General features: G+C 46.1%; 1 protein-coding gene across 2 annotated transcripts in view; it reads right to left on the bottom strand.

Annotated features, from left to right (window-relative positions):
• Erich1 (glutamate rich 1) overlaps positions 1-20,645 on the bottom strand; it is an 89,325-nt gene that overhangs the window by 19,385 nt on the left and 49,295 nt on the right. The window contains exon 3 of one of the 2 annotated variants that reach the window (XM_023702608.1): positions 12,215-12,349. The exons of the other annotated variant lie outside the window; for it this stretch is intronic. Coding sequence (XP_023558376.1) covers positions 12,215-12,349 — 135 coding nt within the window. The remainder of the gene's footprint in view (positions 1-12,214; positions 12,350-20,645) is intronic. 2 annotated transcript variants of the gene reach the window in all.

Here is a 20,645-nt window from a genome sequence, read left to right as displayed (position 1 = left end):
TCTGTTCAGGATCCCGCGGCCTGGGTCGTCTCACTCCCTCGCCGGCCTGCGCTCTGGGTCTCATGCTCACTTTTTGAAAGACTTTGTATCTCTATTGGTAGTCCGTGTTTGCAGGACATAACGATCACACTCACCATGCAGAGAGGTTGGTGCACCAAGCTGCCTCCATCTCTACATGTTCATTCCCCTCCCTCAATCTCTGGGCAGAGGGTCACATGATGGGGACATTTTAGGCAATAACAGAAGTTATATGTGTATTTTTCTCACTGATGGCTTTGCATTTTAAGAAAAAGCCAGTCCTGTATGTTTATAATGTATGACATGCACAACATAAAAACAGCATAATGATCCATCGTCGTCTTCTTCCATGTTAAATCTTAACACGGTGCCAAGACCTGTCCATCACTCCTAGGCACGAGTGTTCTCTTAAGAGATGACTCAGCCATTCCCTTTTCCCTGACAGGTGTCTTCCCAGAAGAGCTGAAGACCTCAGACACAGGTACAGGCACACCCATGTTTCTAGCAGCACAATTCACAACAGCTGAATCTGGGGACACCAACAGAGGAATGGATAAAGACAGCGAGGCGCTTACTCACAGAGGAGCACTACTCTGCCACAAAGAGAGATAAACCTGAGTCATCTGCAGGAAATGGGTGCATCCTGAGAGCATAATATTAAGTACAAATGTCAGATACATGAGCTCAAATATCACATGAATTCTTTTATATGAGAAACTCAAAGTATAAATACATTACAGAGCAAAACAAGACAAATAACAGGGAAACAGAAATAGACCTTTTGCAGATGGGAAGGGCCACCTGAAATTGGAGGAGGAGCAGGGAGGGGGAGAGGAAAAGGACACAGAAAAACTGGGATGCCTCATGTCCACGAACCAACTTCCCACGGCAAACGCAGTACTACATCCTGCAAACATGGACTACTGAAAGTTTTACATAAGGGGAATACGGCTGGTTGCTGGATCATACGCAGAATAAGCTCCTAATAAAGGAAATAATTCACAAAGACATGAGACTCTTGCCATGTTCTTCATCCCAAACAAAATAATCTTTCACAATTAATTGCTCGTTTTGCCTACAACCAAGTCCTTCCTCTTACACTTTTTCTAAATCCCATCAAACACCAGTTCAAATTTCAGGGTCTTTCACAAAACCTCTGTATAACCCTCTGTGTTCCTAGAGCACATGGTTCACATCACTTAATGGTAAAGTCTGTGTTTTTTCCCCCCTCCTTACTGACCTGTCAGGTCTCTGTGAATAAGGATCTTGTTACAGGCAATTTTCTCTCCAACATTTGACACATGAGGTTCTCAATAAATAACTTGGATTTAGAACTGGCAAAAGTGAAGAGAGCAATCAGGGGATAATCCCTTGCACTCTGAAAGTCAAAGGCAAATGCTGCTTGCTTACCTTCACAAATATGTGCTAAAGGTCCACTTTAGCTCTACTGATCATCAGAGTTACCCTTAAAATTCCCATCACCAAAAGGTACTCTTTTAAAAAGTATTTCTTTTACTTATATATTTTCATATTTATTTATTTATACATTTGGTACAGCATCTCACTATGCAGCTCTGACATGCCTGGTTTGGGGGCTGTGACAGTGTGCCCAGAGTTCCAGGGCCGGCATGGCATGCAGTACTGGGGATTGAACCTGGGTCCTTGTGTGTGCTGGGCAGGTACTTAGACCACCGAGCTATCTTCCCAACCCCAAAATGATACTCTCTTATCCAGAATTTCTCTCTCAGTCAGACCAATTAGGGTGAAATTAGGAACTGAGGTCCCTAGAATATATAGCTAGGAGCCCTTGATATGTTAATGAATTCGTCCTCTATATGGTGATAGACCAACTTACCACGAAGAGTGTAGTTAATATGTAATGCAAACAGGTACTAATAAAAACAATAAAAAATGAGTTAATCTAGATCACATAACAAGTGGTTTCTATAACCCAAAATAGCAGTGAGACCTAAGATTATTTGGTGCCCAGGGGCCATGAACCAAGGTAAGCGGGAGAGCCACCTGGTGGAAGTGGGGTGTAAGGCCATCTGAACATGTTCAGTTTCCTGGTATCGGAAGAGATCTGCTAACTTTGGTTACTGCCAAACAATGGTTCACAGTGGCTGGTCCTAGGAATACTACTGTTCTTGCTATGCTGCCATTGCCTCAAGATTAAGAACGGACTGCATGTGGCATATAATGAAACTCACGTTCACAGCTCAAAGCCTGCTTCTGTTTCAGGGTGTGGCAGTCAGACAAATTTTCCCATTTCTGATGGGACTGATGTTGCTGAAAGTTTTTTCCTTCCACATTTCATGGACAATTTATAACAGTAAGAAAAGGGTACTGATAGCAACGATTCTGCACGTGTGTAACCAGTCACCAAGTTTGTATTCTTGTGATTCGAGAGGATGACATACGTAAGCCTCCTAGCTCACGAAGTGCGACTCCCAGGAATGGGCTGACCACCAGATGGCGCTCCTGGAGCCCTGCGCCACTCTCCGCGCCTGCAGAAGGGACGTGCCCAGCGAGGCCGTCTTCCCTCTGAGTGTTTCCTCACCCCTACAACCTGCCAGGGGATGGCGATACACAGGGAAGAGTGAGCCTGTGTGTTCCTGCCCCAGGGGTTTCCTAGGTGCCCCCTAGGTCTCCTACCACCAGCTTTGTTCAGCGGGCACGGCCTGGCCTGCCGCACTGGCCTTTGCAGCACCACTCTGCCTTGTTTGCTCTTGCTCGTTTACTTCTCACTCTAATGACTTTTTTGCCTCCTCCTAATTTTCCCAGATACATACTCTACTGGGAAAGCACCTCTGTTTGTCAATATCATTAGTCAGTTTTGTGAAAGTGAGCGACTGCTTCCACATCATTACTGACTGGTGACCTGGGGAGGGATCCAACATGCTCTTCCAATTAACACGATTGTCAACTGCTTGTCTTTGCTCAGTATCACCTCACCCGGCAGCCGGTTCAAGGAAATCTAAATCCACTGAACCTTAAAAGTGTAGAAGAATTTAGGAAACTTCAAGCTCAAGCCCCTCATTATACAGATGAAAAAAATAAGACCTAACTGACAGGTCAGTAAGCAAGGTGGGAGGTGCCCAGGTTTCAGCACATTCTCCACTGCGGTCTGCTGCCCCCCACTGCAGCCCGCACACAGCCCGCATTTGTGGGTCTCCATCTATGGCCTTCTATTTACCCAAACTACTAGATGTTCGGTGGACAGACAGGTGCCCAGAGAAGTGGCTGAGGCCAGTGGCTGGAAGGGTACCAGGAAGCACCAGCTGCGACAGAGTTGAGGATTTTGTCTCATTTCAATGGAAAACTGGCGCATCTGAAAGAGTGTGATGTGGGAACATGGCCAGAGCAGCCCAGGACTCCCGGGACCTGACTCTACCTGGTGAGAATCCCACCTTGGTGCTCAAGTGAGCTATGCCCCGAGCCACCACTAAATGCAGTCACAGCTCAGGCCCTCTTCAGTGAAGACAAAAGCTGAGCCATGGCCAGGACAGCATCAATATGAGCTGAAAACTACATGCCTTAGAATGAAGGCCTGATTCTGTCAAAACACATTTAAAGGACAAGCGTCGAACTCTCACAGAATGCACATGGGAACCGTGCACTGAATTTGTGCTTCTGAAAGCCAGTAAGTTAGTATCCACTTTAACTGGCACTTACTACCGGAATAATGACCACAACAGCTCTCACACGAATGACCTGAATTCAATGACTCTGAGGCTTTATCTGAACATAATGACTGTGTCATGAAGTCAAGCACCCCTGTGATTATGAGATGGGAAGCGCTGACGGTGCTGACGCCTGCCTTACAGGACATTTGTATAAATAATTATTCAACTCAGAGGACCAAATGCTGACTTAAGATGCAGTCCCAGCAGGCACTGGGTTAGGGCCCCCGAGGAGTGACAAGCTGGCCACACTCATGTCTCTGCACAAGTGTCACCATAAACTCATTTGACTGGCACAACAAATACTAAGTCTGCTAGTGGAAGATCACTGCCTTCCATTACAGAGACAAGGAAACTGAGGCCTAAAGAAGACAGGCCTGACAAACATCACACAGGGAAGGCAAAAGCGGCAAGGCCCAAGCAGAGATCCAAGGAAGCAGGAAGTGTAGTGTAGGGCAGGGCTACGTGCTGTAGGCTAGCTGGGGAGGGGTGGCAAGCCCACATGTCTGAGACAAGCTCATCTCCTGGCTGGCGGAGGCTACAGATGAAGGCAGAGCGGACACCCAAGCCTTCCCGGGCTGTACAAGCTGGCACCGCAGGGCTGACCTGGCAGTAAGTGAATGGCAGCAGAGATCCTCAGTGGCACAGGGCTGCACCAGCAGGCTTGCCTGGGCCTCACATGGAGAGGCTCGGCAGGGAGCTCAGGCAAGGGAGTGAGGACCACAGCAGATCTGGCTTGGCACCCCAAGGCCCACAGGGTAGGACCTCCGACTCTCTTCCCTTGGCCCATCCCAGCTGGGTGTGCTGTGTTTTTACTGCCGAAGGACACACTAACTGGAGGTCCCTGCATGGCCGCTACAGCAGCACCAGGGACACCCTGTGTGGGACCCATTACCCCTACACCTGGGGGTAGTGCCAGGGAGCCAGGTGGCCAGCGCTTGCGAGGCAGGCGTACGGTTATGGGTAGGTGCCATGATTGGAACATACATGAACGAAGACAATGGGGACATGCAGCCCAGGGAGGACAGGCTGACGGGTTTCCACACAGCTGGCCCTGCTCCCTGTAGCACTCTCAGAAAAATCAGGAGTTGCTCACACAGCTTTCCCAGGCCTTCCATGGAGGGTCATTATCCTGCTAGGCACCATGCACAACCGGGGCAGGGATCAGGGAGGGCTGCAGGTGGGTGCTGTCCAGGCTGTAAGGCAACACAGCTGCACAGCAGGAAAAGAGCCCTGTTGCTTCTGTCCCGCCCATTTCAACAGAGAGCAGGAGCCAGTGTGGCAGGCCTCAGGGTGAGCACGGACAAAGGGGGCCAAGCAAGTCCCAGCACTGTGCTGTTGCTGCACACTTGTGACCCTGGACCTGGGGACAGCGTGACAAGTGATCAGCCCACCACTCTCTGGTGTCCACCAGAGGCTCATGAAGTGTGGGTTAATAGCAACGGAGGTGAGCACCACTTGCTGCAGAGAGGTGAACACTGGAGAGCCTCATACAGAACCCTCAGGGACTTCTGCTAGCTAATAACTGGTTTATGGAGTGGTGACATAGTGGTTACCGAAGACGGTGGGGCTCCTCTGGAGAAACAAGAAGAAAGGCAGCCTGGGAAGCCCAGGTGCAGGCAGGCAGCACCCGGGCCGGGCTCCGACTACATCTTGGCAGTATTGGCTCTGTGTCACTTGAGCACCGTGGTGCGCTGCTGTTGTCCCATCAGCCAGCATTTAACACTGTGATTGACAGGAAAGGCAGCAAGGTCCTGCCAGGGAGCCCAAGCAGCTTCAAAGACCACAGGGCAGCGGTTGGAGCAGGAGAGGGTCAAGAGCGCAACAAGAGCGGGGCAAGGTGCTCGTTCCCATAACGATGCCATCTAAGTTCACTGAGGGAAGTACAGAGGAAACAAGGAAGTTACTGATCAGAAAAGGTAAGTGTACCCTAAAAAAAGATCTCGCCTTGTTTTCCCTAATATGCTCCAGATGGGTCAGATGCTTCATGTGAAATATAGAAGGCATCACAAAAGGGTGCTTTATGTGCTCACCATCACAGGCGTTCTTATTTTTCTTTCAGGAGTGCTGTTTCAATCTGGCTCTGGGGCAACAGTATTTTTCTTACTGATTTGAAATACACTGCTATAGTTTTGAAAAATTAATTTATCTGCCAAGTAATGTGCAAATATTGCTTGTGTTTGGGTCTTTTGTTTCTCCACTTCATTTAGTGTCCTTTGCTATAAAGAAATTTTGAGTTTCTTCATCGTCAAATCTGCAAGCTATACCTGTTAGGCTTAGAAAGTTGCCCCCACACATGATTTTTCTCATAAAAATTGAAGAGCGGGCCGGCGAGATAGCTCAGCTGACTAATGCACCTGCTTAGGCAAAGTGCAGGGATCACGGTTTAGTCCCTGGCACTGCAAGCCAAGAGAAGCCTGCCCCCAAGGTGGGCCGAGCCAGCTACGGAGCCTGGGTGTGGCAGCACGCACCTGTAATGCCAGAGCTGGGGAGGAGCAAAATGAATGTGAGATTAGAGAATAGGAATAGGAATTAGGACATCCTTTATTAACAGAAAGGCCCTTTATTAACATGTCCTTGGCCAGCCAAATAGCTCAGCGGATTGAAGCACCTGCAAGCAGGCACAGGGGCCGGGGTTTGATCCCCAGGCCTGCTGTGCCAGCCCCACCCCAGGGGTGCACTGAGATGGCAACTGAGACTGGGCATGGTGGCATGTGCCTGTAATCCCAGCACTTGGGAGGCTGTCAACAGGAGGATCATTACGAGTCCGATCTATGCAGTGAGACCCTTATAGACCCTGAAGATCCTGTCCTAAAAAAAAACAGTCCTAAGATGTGTACACCTATTTCCATTTCTAAGAATTTAACTTCAGGAATTGGTCAGACCCATATGTACAGTGCTACATGAAATACACATGCATATACAATGATATTTATGTACAAAGGTGCTAACAGAACACTACAGAAATTTTGGAGCTTTATCAGTGGGGGAAGCAAGGAGAGTTACAAACCAAGTTGTTCTGAAAAAATTTTTATTCTTCCTGGAAAATGATATATCTATATACATTGAAATGGAAAAGCCTTAGGCTGGGGAGACAGGCTCAGTAGAATAGGCACCGCCTAAAAAGTTCAAGGTCCTGAGTTCAATCCCCGGCACAGCAAAAGAAGAGGAAAAGCCTTCACAACACAGTTTATAGGGTACTAGATAGAATATGTCAGCTGCATAAAATCTGCATATTTATACGTATAAGAACAAGCAGAGACTGTAGTAAATGTTTATTAAAAACTGTCCGGTTCCCTGAGATGACATTATACTTCCTATACATTTTCTGTTACGCCTGTTTTTTCTTTAATTAGACATTTTGTGGTCAATGGGGCTGGGGTGATAGCTCGGTGGTCTAAGCACCTGCCAGGCAAGTGTAGGGATCCAGGTTCAGTGCTTAGTACTGCATGCTCTGTTGGCTCTGGAATCCCAGGTACTCTGTTTCGGCCACCGAAACCACATGTGGTGGCGTATGTCTGTAACCCCAGCACTGGGGAGGCTGAGACAGGAGGCTCACTATGTATGAGTCAGAGATGCAAAACGAGGCCTTGTACCAAATATATAAAAGATTAAATTTTTTAAAAAAATATACATAAAGAATTTTGTGGTTAAGAAGAACAAAATTCTTTTTAGGAAGAAAAAAAATCAAAGATTAAAGCATATAGAAAAAGAAGGGTCCTATTTCCTAAAGACTTTTTTTAGCTTAAAGAGTCCAGGTTCCTGTTCTGTGTAGAGGTTCTCGGGCTTGGCCTGGCACCTGGCACACAGAGCCGTGCACTCTCCCTCAGGTGACTTCCACTGAAGCCGCAGCTACCAATGGGCTGGGGGGTCAACTCCGGGAGAATCATCCTGACAACCATATGCCAGTTTATTTCTTTCAAGTGACACATTCTTACTTATAGAACAAAGAGAAGGTATTTGAAATCAGAAAGGGGAAAGGGAAGATGTGCCTAGGAAGAGCTGTTTAACTGAGGTATAAGGAGATTCAAGCACAGAAAAGGGTGGCCCTGACAGATGCATTACGAATCAGGTCATATTCTCCAAACTTTGTATCAAGATCACCAACGTTCCAAGAATGCACACACAAGACACATCAGTCTCCACGCTTGCCTGAGGTTCACTAGAGAGCAGAAATTGAAATTAGAGACCATAGCTACGACTCTGTTTCTAAGGAGACAGAAGGTGGCTTGTTGCTAGCTGCTGCAAAGCTGAATTCTTGGTTCAGCAATTCGTATGTGTTTAACAAATGTGGAGCAGAAGCAGTATGAGGAACAGTAACTGGCTATACGGACACAGATATAGAAAGAAATTTAACACCACTTGTGATCCTGACTGCCTCCCAGACACTGTAGCGTTGGCACAGTGGGTTACATAACATCGTGTGGGGTGGCAACCTACAGGACAGCGCGATGTGGTCAGCAGAGTGCTTCCCAGTTAGGAGTTCGTGTTCTAGAGAACACAGGGTAGCACTTGCCATGGAAACTGCCAGCAAGGAAGGCTTTCTTCCAGCACAGTGTAAGAGGGTATTCTGCAAGGAATATGACTAAAGTTTTCCAGCTCCAGGATAACAGCATGCAGCCACATTAAGAGAATAAAAGAAGTGCGGCCTTTGGAGGGAGGAGAAGGCGCTCCTCTCACCTGTGCCGTGATTTATCCCACAGCTTGGTGGTGAGAGGTCCCAGGACAAATCCACACTATGCCTCCTAAAATTGCACCTATGTTTAACAACCCACTTCTTTTTTCTAGAGCTTCTCCTGCCTATTCCTAGCAAACCACAAGCTTCAAAGAACTTCTGGAGATTCCCCAAAGAAACCCAGAGATTTACAATCACACCTTCTCCAAAGAACCACACAGAGGCAGGACATAGAGTGAGACACAGGAGTAATACCTGGGGCCTGTCTTTATTATCATTATCCACAGAGCCTGGAGCACTAATTGATATGGTCAATAACAATGAAATTCCGACTTTTCACAAGGCACTGGGCCAGGAACTAGGAGTGACAAGACAAAGAACGTGGCTCCAGTCTAACAGAGCTAAAGGACAGATGCAAAGACAGGTCATCTATCAAGTGCTGTTACAAAGGGGCCCAAACGCAGAGTTCGGGGGCAGCTTCCTGGAGATGAGGAGGGACTGAATCTCAGCACCACAAACGTCAGGCAGCTGGGAAGGGACTGGCACACACAGTGGCAGCAAAAGTAAATAGGAGCTAGGTCCAACAACTGGAAGTGCTTCTTTGAAAAGAGGCGACATTCCATGCTGGCCCTGCCCAGGGATGTGCTGAGCCAGTACTAAATACATTAGCAAAACAAAGAAAAAAGAAAAAAGAAAAAAAAGGGGGGGATCAGACCTTTTCTTCTTTGCCAATGTTAGCCTTGTGTTCTGTTTCTTTAAACAATTGCAGCTAAAGAAACTTCAAAGCTCTTCCTTCTCTTTCATTCGACATCGCTATGCCTTGTTCCTGCAGTGGACCTGCTTCTTTCTGCCACAGCTCCTATAATACCCCTGAAGGCCTCGGGGTCCTGGAAGATAGTAGGTACAGGGTGGGTCATCTGATCCAATCGCAGGCTGATGCAGTTTGCCGCAGAACTCGCTACACACTTGTGGTGAATTCACTAAAGGGCAACCTGCACAGCCATCGTGAACTGAGTCAGCATGATTCTGGGTGAGGAAGACCCAACTGAGGACTGGCACTAATAGTACAAAAGGAGAACTAGAGGGAAGATGGCATGTTGCTGCAGAAGCTTGTCATTCTGGTTTTCCTGATAGGAACTCAGTTGTTCTCACAGTCAGAGGAGCTTGGATTCTCGCTGGGAGGATGGCTGCAGTTCTCTTCAGGGGACCTCTAGTCCTTACCTTGAGGTTTGTTTCACAGTTCCAGAGCAGATCCCTCGGTCTGATAGCACAGATCATTCGCCACACTAGCACAGATCCTCCAGGTTCCACCACTGACCTTTGGGCCTTCCCAGTGCAGATCCCTGATACGGACTTTCATGAGACACTGTTACGAGCTCTAGGCCTCTAGCTGGACTAGTGGAGGGCACTGCTATGGGCTCGAGGTCTTCCGTCAGACGCATACAGGACATTGCCACGGGACCCAGGGCCTCTGCTGGAGTCCTCGGGTCTCTAGCACATGGACAGATCTCCTGTACTACTCTCCATCTGACTTTTCGGTAAATATTATAAAACAATCATATAACTTCTCTGTCCTCTATTACATCTATTCCTGTGCAAACCCTGACTACTGCACTCAAGCATGTTGGAAATGAGTGAGCAGTGGTGATCATACCTTTTCTACAACCACATCATTTTGCATGCCCTTCAGTGGCTCATTTCATGGAGTTTTGAATAAAAAATAATAAACAGTAAAAAATAAAAAAGTAAATCAGGACATTTCCACATGAATTATAAGCTTTCAAACTTGAGAGACAGCAACCTCCCAGTCTAACTTTGATTTCTAAGTTCAGTTTTGGGGGCCACAGAGATAGCTCAGTAGAATAAGTGCTTGCCTGGCAAGCGCAAGGGCCTGAGTTCAATCCCCAGTTCCGCTCCCCCCCTCCAAAAAACCCAAAAACAACAACAACAAAAAACCAGGCTCCTAAGTTCAGTTTCACACTCTGGTTTCTCTTCAGATCATATAAATCTTTAGCCTTTTACTAAGTTCAGTTTCAGAGATGTTATAAAAAACTAGGTAAACGTTTTCAGTGCACCCTGATGTATCAGAACCATCAGGACTTCTTGGCGGAGCCCTGCACAGGGCAGATGCTGGCTGCCCAGGTCCTGAAACACTCTCTAGTTATTATCTATCAAGTGCTACCATGTCCACCCTGTGGACAGTGCCAAGTGATGTGAACACGCAGGGGGGACGCAGGTCACAGCAGCTGTCCCGTCTTAGATCACCACGGACAAGGGCCTGGCCTGCTGCTGACCCTCATGACCCTGGCTCACCCACTCCCTGGCAGAGACCTTCACCTACAGTTTTACAGAAGATTCCAATAGCCAGGAAATAAAGAAGAAAATGAATTAATACAAACCTTTTGCCTCATTATTTACTTCTAAAAATGTAACTTGCAATGATGTTGTATTCAATGATATCATAACCATTGAATTTGCCATTATCATTTAAAAATGAATGTCAGGCACTGAATTTCTCTTTCCAGGGCAATTAGACGGGACTGTCTGGAGCAGTTGGGCACAGGCCATGGAAGGGGAACAGCTACCAAAGAGTGCAGAGACACTGAATCTTCACACAACAACCTCTGTAAGACAAACACATGTTCACTTGGCATGAACGTCTTTCCCTTTCCTGTAAGCATTTCACCCCAGCTTCGTCCCACCAGTGGAGGGCACTGCTGAGGGCGATGTGTGGGAAGTACTGTCTGCTGGAGGCAAACCGAGGCTTTCTCCATCAAGCCACTCACACAGCCTGTCTGCAGGGACAACAGGGCGAGAGACAGCCAGGCGTGCACCCCACAGGCGGCTGTGTACACATAAGTCAACTGCATTCACCAGAGCGTGAGCAAGAGCTGACTGTGTACACCACAGTTCGGACAACAGCAGATAAGCCAACTGCATACTTGGGCAGGTGAATGAACCAACTGTATTCGAAGGCACATAGTGAATTCATTAGACACAGGATCCGTATGTGAGAACAGTATGCAACAACATATGAGAGAATCCAATGGGTTTTCTTACTGAACACACTAAGTACACAATGAAAAATACTCAACAAAATAATTTATCTTCCTAACAGTTAAATTTTAGTTCAATTATTTATCTGATAATTATATTTCAAATATTTTTATAGGGATTCAAAGGTGAATAAATTCTTAGTTATCTCATTTTTTTGCTAGAAAACTACATTTTCTTGATATTCAAATTAAGGTTCATGGTCTAGGTCTAGATTTCTTTAGTTTATACTTGCTAAAAATCAGCCAGGGAAAATTCCTATTTGAAGATTTTTAATTCTTAAGGAAATTTTCAAATGGTCAGCTTCAAGAGAAAAGCATTTCATTTGTAAGGTAAAAATAGGATGTCACCATCAATAGCTGCCCCTCCTCAGGGACCTGCTTCAAGGGCAACAGATGCAATTATAACAGAATAACGTTTTCCCAAAAGACCAAAAAAAAAAAAAAAAAAAAAAAAGAAGTTAACTCCTTGATTATAAAATTTTCAGAAACTTGAAAAATTTATAAAATCAAGAAAAATATTCCCCAAATGAAGACAAATACTGCTAACATTTTGATGTATTTAATTCCAGGCTTCTAATGCATAAACAAATAGGGTCATAATAATATTCCAAATTTAAGTTCCCTCATGTTAAGTATTTTTCTAGTGTATGAGTTTTTCATAAGCATCTGTAGCTTACTCATACCCCTCTTCTAAACTGAGATCATCAGTTTACAACAACAGAAAGCGATGAATGATCTACCTGCTGCACGAGTCCGCTTTTCTTCCCACCCTAACTTCTTACCTTCTGTGTCACCAGCACTGGAGGCCTTCTCAGACTCAGCACAGCTCGCAGGCTCTGGCAAGCAGGGCACATAGCCCTCCGGGGGCGGACTCACAGTGTAGAGGCGGCGTGGCTGGATCCTAACGTCTCTGCCATCTACAAAGAGACCAAAGAAACGCTATGTACTGGTAAATATTTCATAAAGTAAGCCAATATTTATTTCCCTTGACTACATCAGCACCACTTCTCCAATGAAATGCAATATAAACATGAAATGTAATGGCTCAATAAAACCTAACCACTGTCATATATACTGATTTTAACAAGCCAAGTATTTTGTCGGAAAAGCAGGTCAGCTACACATTCAGTAAGGAAAAAGGAATCCAAAGAAGTCATCTTATGATTATTTATACTCACATTAAGTAACTTATAATGTAAACATCTGGGTTTTCACAATGATACAAAGTATAACCATTTCATGAAAAATTAACAGAAAATATAAACAGCCCACACAACACACCCTTTATTATCACTCCATGGATCTTTCAACACTTTGGCACAACCTCTTCTTGAACTGTGTCTATATGTGTGCCAACAGCATGTACCAGACACACAGTCATGCTCCATATGCACCAACACACACACACACACACACACACACACACACACACACACACACAGAACCACAGACAAGTACACAGATACAGACTCATGCATGCTCCAGTGTACCAATGGATACACAGGGCACACGCTACCTCTCCACAGAGCCAGCCACGATCCACATGTGTTATAACAATACACAGTATGTGTGTATGTACACACAGGCAGACATGTACCCCACAGACAAATATGTGCACAACACACACAGAGCATGGATTCACAAAGGGGACAGAACCAGAAACGTACCACAGAACGCACAGAAAAATGCACACACAGAACCACAGATCCATGCCCAAGGACACAATCACAGAATCACACATACACCCACAGGGACTCACGTACACACTTGACATGCACTATCATGTACACTACCTACCCTACATACGTGAAAAGCCACAGACATGCATTGATAGACACATATGTGCATGCATACAGACACGTGCACACACAGACATGCTAACACATACCCCACAGACAGGCACCTACCCCCATAAACACATCTATCTTCATGGGGTCATGTCACACGTATTTTATTATGCTGTGGCATAGATTACACATTTTATATGTATACAATTCAAATTGAACGTACAATTATACACTATGACACAAAGTGCATCAGTCAGAACACTTTTAATGACTATACCATGCCATGCCACACGCGAGCTATAACCTCTCTGCTAGCTTTTGCAGGTGGAGGCGCACCTGCGTAGTCCTTACTGGCAGTAGCCGCTGCCCTCTTCCTACTGCATTCGCTTTTGCACACTTGGCTACTTCTTTCCTTCAGGGAAAGTCTCAGAACTGAAACTGCTGGTTTGAAGAGAGTGAATCTCGCGCTGCCTTTTGGAAACAGCACCCAGGGAGCAGCCACACGGGGGCGCGCTCCTGCCCCCCAAGGCTGGGTACTATCAACCTGAATCTTCATAGTTTCCCTTAAAATATGGAAGCGACTTTCCTGTATGTGGCAAACACATGTAAATATCCCAAACTGTCTTTTAAAGAGCATCTTATTTTAAAACCAATAAGGACAAACACCGAACTAATACATTTATAGAACACACTTTTCAAGGTGTTTAAATGTAAAATTATTAAACATGAAAACATTTTCAAATTCTGGCATTAATACATTTCATTCTTTTGCAGCTAAGTTGCTAGAATGCTAGTTCTTACATGAATCTGATTCACCTCAGGTGATTACTACTCCCTGCTAAAATCAAGGAATGATGGAGACACACTTCTAAGTACACTATCCTATCAGGTAGCATCAATGTTTGATCATTTTTCACAGGGTATTTTTAGAAGCTTTTAATAAGTTCAATTTTCATTAATAAGAAAGTTTAACAGAAATTGTAAATGTCACTGTTCATTTAATTGTTAGGATGGATGTGGAAGGGATCATGGAGTGCAGTAGCAGGGGTCCACACACTGGGGAACAGCCAGACAGCTAAGACAAGTAAGGCAATCTGAAGACAGCTAAGCAACGCGCCGAGACAGGTGTCACATAGTGGAAGCCCCACACTGACTTCGCAGCTGTAAGAACAACGTGCTGCAGTTAGAGGTGCCCAGGAGAGCCAATCCAAGGTTACCTTGGGCCTAGGTTCTCACGTCCATAAGGAAAGGCATCCAGGTAAGACATAATGACGTCTGATACTAAACTTCCGTATTCTTTCAGGTACCATGTGGCTTTTTAGAGCGAAATTTATCCTCCGTGCTATGGTAAAGATGGCTTCCCTGCAAGGGACAGGCGAGTTACACTTTCCAGAGCAGCCAGCAACTTTGGATCTCCAGCTGACCATCTTTACCAGCTGTTGCAGCACACAGCACCTAAGAACACAGCTCTCTGGGGTTGTTACTGTCCCAGGGGGAGAGAGGAGGCACAGAGAAGGCAGGTGGCAGCCCATTCTGTGCTGGTGAAAGTCATTAGTACCCACACTGCCAGGAAACGATACTGGGAAGATGGTAAGTTGGAAGGCCCCAAGCCTAAGAAGGGGTACTGTTTTTGTAGGATACCACTCAGCTTGATTTAATCCTGCCCCCACCAGGGAACCCTCCTTTGCCTAACTCTACACAACACAGTTCTTTGTTGATTCTGTCTACCGCTACCCCCACCCCAACCCCCAGTGCTGGCTGCCATGGCAACTTAACTTGCCTGGGCCCACTCCCAGGTAAAGTGTAGGACCAAGCACCTCACTGTCCTTGGAGCTGCCTGAAAAACCATCTTTGCTCCCTTCTCACTACAATGGCCTTGTATTTGTTTCATTATGAAAATGGATCTGAAGAGCTCCATAGCTGTCTAACCACCACAGAAGCTAGACCAGTATCTTTATCAGACAAAACCACCCCTGCCTCCAGAAACAGTGGTCTAGCAGCCCTAACCCAAGCAGCCTCTTCTCAGAATCCCCAAAAGTCTCTCCTGGCAGCAGTGGTTTTAAGCTCGCAAAACATACAAGAAAGATTACAGCGGTACCTCTGTTCACAAACTCAATTTTCTGATTCTAGTCATAAAGTAAAATGGATGGGAAGCAAATCAAATTTCTCCATGAGGCCAATATTGAAACTAACCACTGGATTTGACTTGGTTGCCATCCAACTAGGTATGCAACCAGAGTCATGGAAAGAATCAAGCTCATGAACCTCAGCACCACTGCACTTCTTTATTATGGGCAATGGCCTATCACACTGCCACAATTTTTGTCCTCTGATCTTCCCAGCTGCCCTGCCTCTTGATGTAGATCCATGTTTGTTGTTTTTGCTGAAACAACTAGATAGTCATCTTGGCAAAGATGAAAGTGAAAATCTCTTCACTTTGCATATATAAAAATCTTTATTCATCTTTTAGTGATTGTATTTCTGCATTTACCTGATAGCAGTACAGCCACACAGCTTAGGGCAGTGATGGCAAAGTCTTCAGAGTTTCAATGATACAAAAGCCCACTGTGGCACACGTACCACAGGCTCACTGCCACTGGCTTAGGGCGACACCTACACATCGTGAACAGATATACAGTGAATGTTTAAATTTTTTAAAAAGTATTACAGTAAAAGACACACTGCCCTCAAAATATTTCCCTTATTTTGAATACATATATTCATCTTTCTTGCTGCTTTCTGAAGTAGTTCTGGAAGTCCTTTTTATGTCTTTATGGAGCAGGATTAAATAATACAGTGAATGCTGGTGTCAAGTATTGCCCAATGGAAAGGCAGGCTCATAAAAATATGACAGGGCTGGAAAGATAGCTCAGTGGTCTAAGTACCTGACTGGCAAGTGTAAGGACCTGAATTAGATCCCTGGTAATGCATGCTGCACTGGCCCTGGAATCCTGGGGCACACTGTGCTGGCCCCAAAACTGGACATGGTGGCGCATGCCTATAATCCCTGCACTGGGGAAGCTGACAGGAGGATCACCATGAGTGTGAACTGCATAGTGAGACCCTGTATTCAATAAGTAAGTACATAAATAAAAAAAATTAATAAACAAAATGATGGTGCACCCTCACCCATTGTATTCCTGGGGTCTGGCACCAGGCAGCTTCTGGCTCTTCCAGAAGTTAAAATGACCGTGGAAGATAAACATTTTGGGCTGATACAGGACATCAAATCAGCCATTACAGAGAAAATACATTCAACTCTCCTTCCCTTCTACCCCAGCCACCTGGCTCAGTCCTGGGGGCAGCCAATGCTGTTCTGCTCCAGGTTCTTGTGGGACTGCTGGTGTGCGTGCACATGAGTAGATACGCACGCGCTCCTGTCTTCTCGGCTTTCACGAGCCAGCCCAGTGCAGACTCTCTTGCTGCCTCTCGTCTGCTTGCCTGGTATCATCTCCACGCGCATCGCCGAGAGTCAGGAAGGGGCCCTGAACGATGTCTGCATGTGTCTCCAGGGGACAAGGGTGCCACGGGTTACTAACAGCATCCCGCCAGTGGAAACAAGACTTTCCTCCATCGCTCTCTATGCAGGCCGCACCAGGGACAGAGGCACGCCGGCTCCCTCACCTGAGCTGGGTGCAGGCAGCAGGGGCAAGTTTTCCATTATCTGTTTATTGCCAAAGAAGCATACTGAATAACCCTGAGCGTGAAAATCTGGACGCATGTAAGTCAATCCACGGGAAAAGTGCCTGGAAGCAGAACTTCTGGCTCCCTGCAGTGTGTCTTTGGAGCTGATGCCCTCAGATTACCCTCTTAGGACACTGTGAGCTCAGACTTCAGTCAGGCTCTCACATCTGCATACTCCTAGCACAAGGTGGGGACAAAGGTTTGATCAGTGGCAACAGGACAGGTGAAGACAGGACCCAACTTTATTATTATTATTACTATTGTTTATTACTATTATTATTGGTGGTGGTGGTGGCGGTGGTACTGAGGATCAAACCCGAAGGCTTTGCATTGAGCTACATCACCAGCTCCTTAACAATTTTATTTTGAGACAGGGTCTTTCTAAGTTTCTCAGGCTGGTCTTGAACTTGAGATCCTCCTGCCTTAGCTTCCCAGAGTATTGAAATTACAGGACTGCAGGACTGTGCCCAGCTCCAAATGCAGTCTTGATTTGTGTTATCCTACAATCAGAGGCTGAGCATCATCCTCTCTTTGGTTTCTTTTCTAATGTAGAGAGATTTGTCTACTTGTTCTGGGAATTGCCTCTGATCCTGCTTTACCCATTTTTCTCTCAATTGTTTATCATATTCCTAAAACATGCAGCCCTTACATACACTGGATAATTCTTTAAATAATAGTACATGCAGTCATTTCTCAAGTTCATTGTTTGCTTTCTGCCTTTGCGATTTTTTTGACTTGCATACAATTGAATTTTATAAGGCATACTAACAACTTTCCTTTGAAGGCTCTGTGTCAGGTATGCAAGAAACCTTCTAGGAAAAAAGCTCTGTGGTTATAGTCTCCTGTTCAGATTTAAATTTAGGGTCCTTTTGGAATTGAGTCTCTGGAGCTTCAGGTAATGTCTCCAACCCATTCTTTTTTACAGAGTGCTATGCAGGGGCCTCAGTACATCTGAAAAATAATACACAAGCCACTGATTCCCCAGATGACGGCTCTGTGACTAGAGGGAACAGCTCAACATGCTACTGAAAGGAACACTCAGATCTGAGTGCCCTAAACTTTGCAGGAGATGCTAAAACACTACCAGCAGGGCAGAAACAGGACTTCTAAGCCTAATGTGTACACAGGCTGCTAGAGTGGTTAATTATCTCAAGAGAAAGGAAGACCAAGACGGCCTGTCAATCCCGGAGTGGGGTCTCACTGTCCCTGTCTGGGTGGTCTGGGAGGTATCTCTGAGAGCTGGGGTCTCACCTTCCTGATGATCTCCCCATCCCGAGAGTCAGAGTCTCACTGTTCTTGATGCAGGCATCTCCTCAGAGCTGAGATCTCCCCATACCTGACTGAGTGCTCCATGTCACCTCTGTGAGAGCTGGAGCCTTGAGGCCTGACTAGGTAATCTGATGTCACCTGACAGCTTCCTCACCCTGTCTGCCCACAATGGGGCACCTTCCTATTGCCCAGGCCGCCATGCTTTCCCTCAACAGTGCTGACCTTCTCGTCTTGGTGGTGTTCCATCCAGAATGCCGCTTGGGCCCTCTCACCCCGTACTGACCCCTTCCTGGTGTCCTCTTTGCACAGGCTGGAAATATTTGCGGCCCACTAGAAGTTGGGCCTTCATTGTACTTTTTCATATTTTTCCAATATTCACTCACAGGTTTTTACCATATACCTTGGTAAAGTGTAAGCAGAATCTTGGCAGGATGTGTCCATTTCACTACACTACGACCAGCAATCTCTCTCCTATGTTTACTGAGTAAATCACTGCCTGCTGGGCTATGCTTTGGGTGGCTTCTGTAACACAGTGATGGGTCTGAGAGCTCCTGGTTCCAGGACTCCATCACTTTAGCCAAATCCTCAGAATTCATAAACCCAGACCTGCAGCATCACTTGGAAAAAGGAAAAAAGCTTCCCTAGGTAGAAGATGAATGTCAGCTCTGGCCCCACAGCTTGGTTAGGGAAGTGCTTGTCCCCGCTGGTCTTACTCAGTTTCCCCACAGGTGGAGTAAGCATGGGTCCCCACAAGGATACAGCACATGGCCCGCCTCATGGGCGGTTCCCAAAGGGTGAGGGTAAGAGGGAACAACAGCTGCTCCATGGGCTCTGATGGCACCGAGATAATTTTCTAGGGCCTCCAGGGCCTGCACAGGCTGAGATGCTGACTGCTGCGTGCATGCCAGGAGCAACAGCTTCCTGAGCAACTGGGAAGTCCTGGGGATGTTCGCAGGGCCATGGCAGTCAAGAGCTCCACCTCCAGGCCTGACCCTGCCAAGGAAGGGCAGACAACCAGCTGAGCACAGTGACAGAGAGAAGTGACCTGACCCATCAAACAGCAGGGAGGGCACGTGCCCATGCGAGAGAATGGCTGCTGCAAAGGGGCCAGGGCTGCCCCCTTCAGCCATCTCCCCTTCTGGTCAGTTCCTGAAGGCTACCCTGTGTCTGCAGGAAAAAGCTCTTCTGGTGCAGGCATCGGAGCTGCCTCTAAAACCGAGACCCAGAGTTTCTAGCATTCCACTGCATGAATACATTTTCCAGTTACAGGCACAGATTATTCAAGCCAATTTTAACAAAACCACTTTTGAGCTTTCTAGTCTGTCATCCTAAAAGACAATTACAAACATCTGAAATATTATGGTATACCAGGTCACTTAAGAAAATGAGTAAGTTTACCACAGGTCCATCAGTAAGATAGTTATGAAAAATTACTTCTTTTCCCTATACAATTGAGTATTTTAAATAAATTGCTCACATGGTTGTAATACTTGTTCTCTTTTACCAAAAGCATGGCAATATCCACACACATCAGTCTGACTTTAACAGACAAATAGATTCCCATCTTTAAATATAGCACAGTTCATTTATCCAACTCCAGCTACTGGGGATTCAGATGTCTAATTTTCACCTCACCCTCTCACATCCTGGAGAACGCAGGACAAGTGGCTCAGATTCTCAGCCAAGAGCCTGTGATGCGCCAAAGCCGTCCTCTTCCAAGTGTGCAAACCCTCAGCGACACTTTCTCATGATCTGCCTTGTCACTGGCTCTGTACTGTGCAAACTGTTTTTCTCCTTTGTCCTTTTCAACCCAGCAAATCACCCCCACATCTGAGACGGTGATGTAACAAAGGGGCCAGGGAAGGTATCAGATCATACCTGCTCCATATTTGCCCTCTTAGTTACCTGGCCCTGCCTGCCTCTTTTGAGTCATTTTATCCCTTCTGGAGGCCACTGGGCTGACACGGTCCGTGGCCTCAGCAGCCCACACAGGCACTGTGAAGGGGCAGAGAAAAGCCAGTAAGGCATACCCATTATGTCAGTACTCTGGGACCAGGTTGAGGCAAGGACTCCAGATTCAACTGTAGACTAATCAATTTCATGAGACCCTATTTCAAAACATAAGTAAAAAATTTGTATTAATGTTTGCAGTACTAATCATATTTGTACTCCTTGTGTGGAGCTGGCACATGCATACAGCACATCCCAATTTCTTTTTCCATTCCCTTCTTTCCCTTCTATCTCCTCCCTTCCTCGCTTGATTCTCTTTCCACTTGGGAAAGATCTACTCCCTGTTTCCTACTGTCTGTCTGTCTGTCCATCCATCCATCCATTCATCCATTTTTTTTTAATACTCTAGTTTCCCATATAAGAGAAACCATACAATATTTAAGCTTGTGTGTCAGATTTATTTCATGTAAAGTTACGGTCTCAAGGTGCATCCCTTTTCCTAGAAATGATGCAAGTTTATCTT

Source organism: Octodon degus, unplaced genomic scaffold, assembly GCF_000260255.1.
Source record: "Octodon degus isolate 3935 unplaced genomic scaffold, OctDeg1.0 scaffold00155, whole genome shotgun sequence".
Taxonomy (NCBI): Eukaryota; Metazoa; Chordata; class Mammalia; order Rodentia; family Octodontidae; genus Octodon; species Octodon degus.
This window is presented reverse-complemented; position numbering and strand designations above follow the sequence as displayed.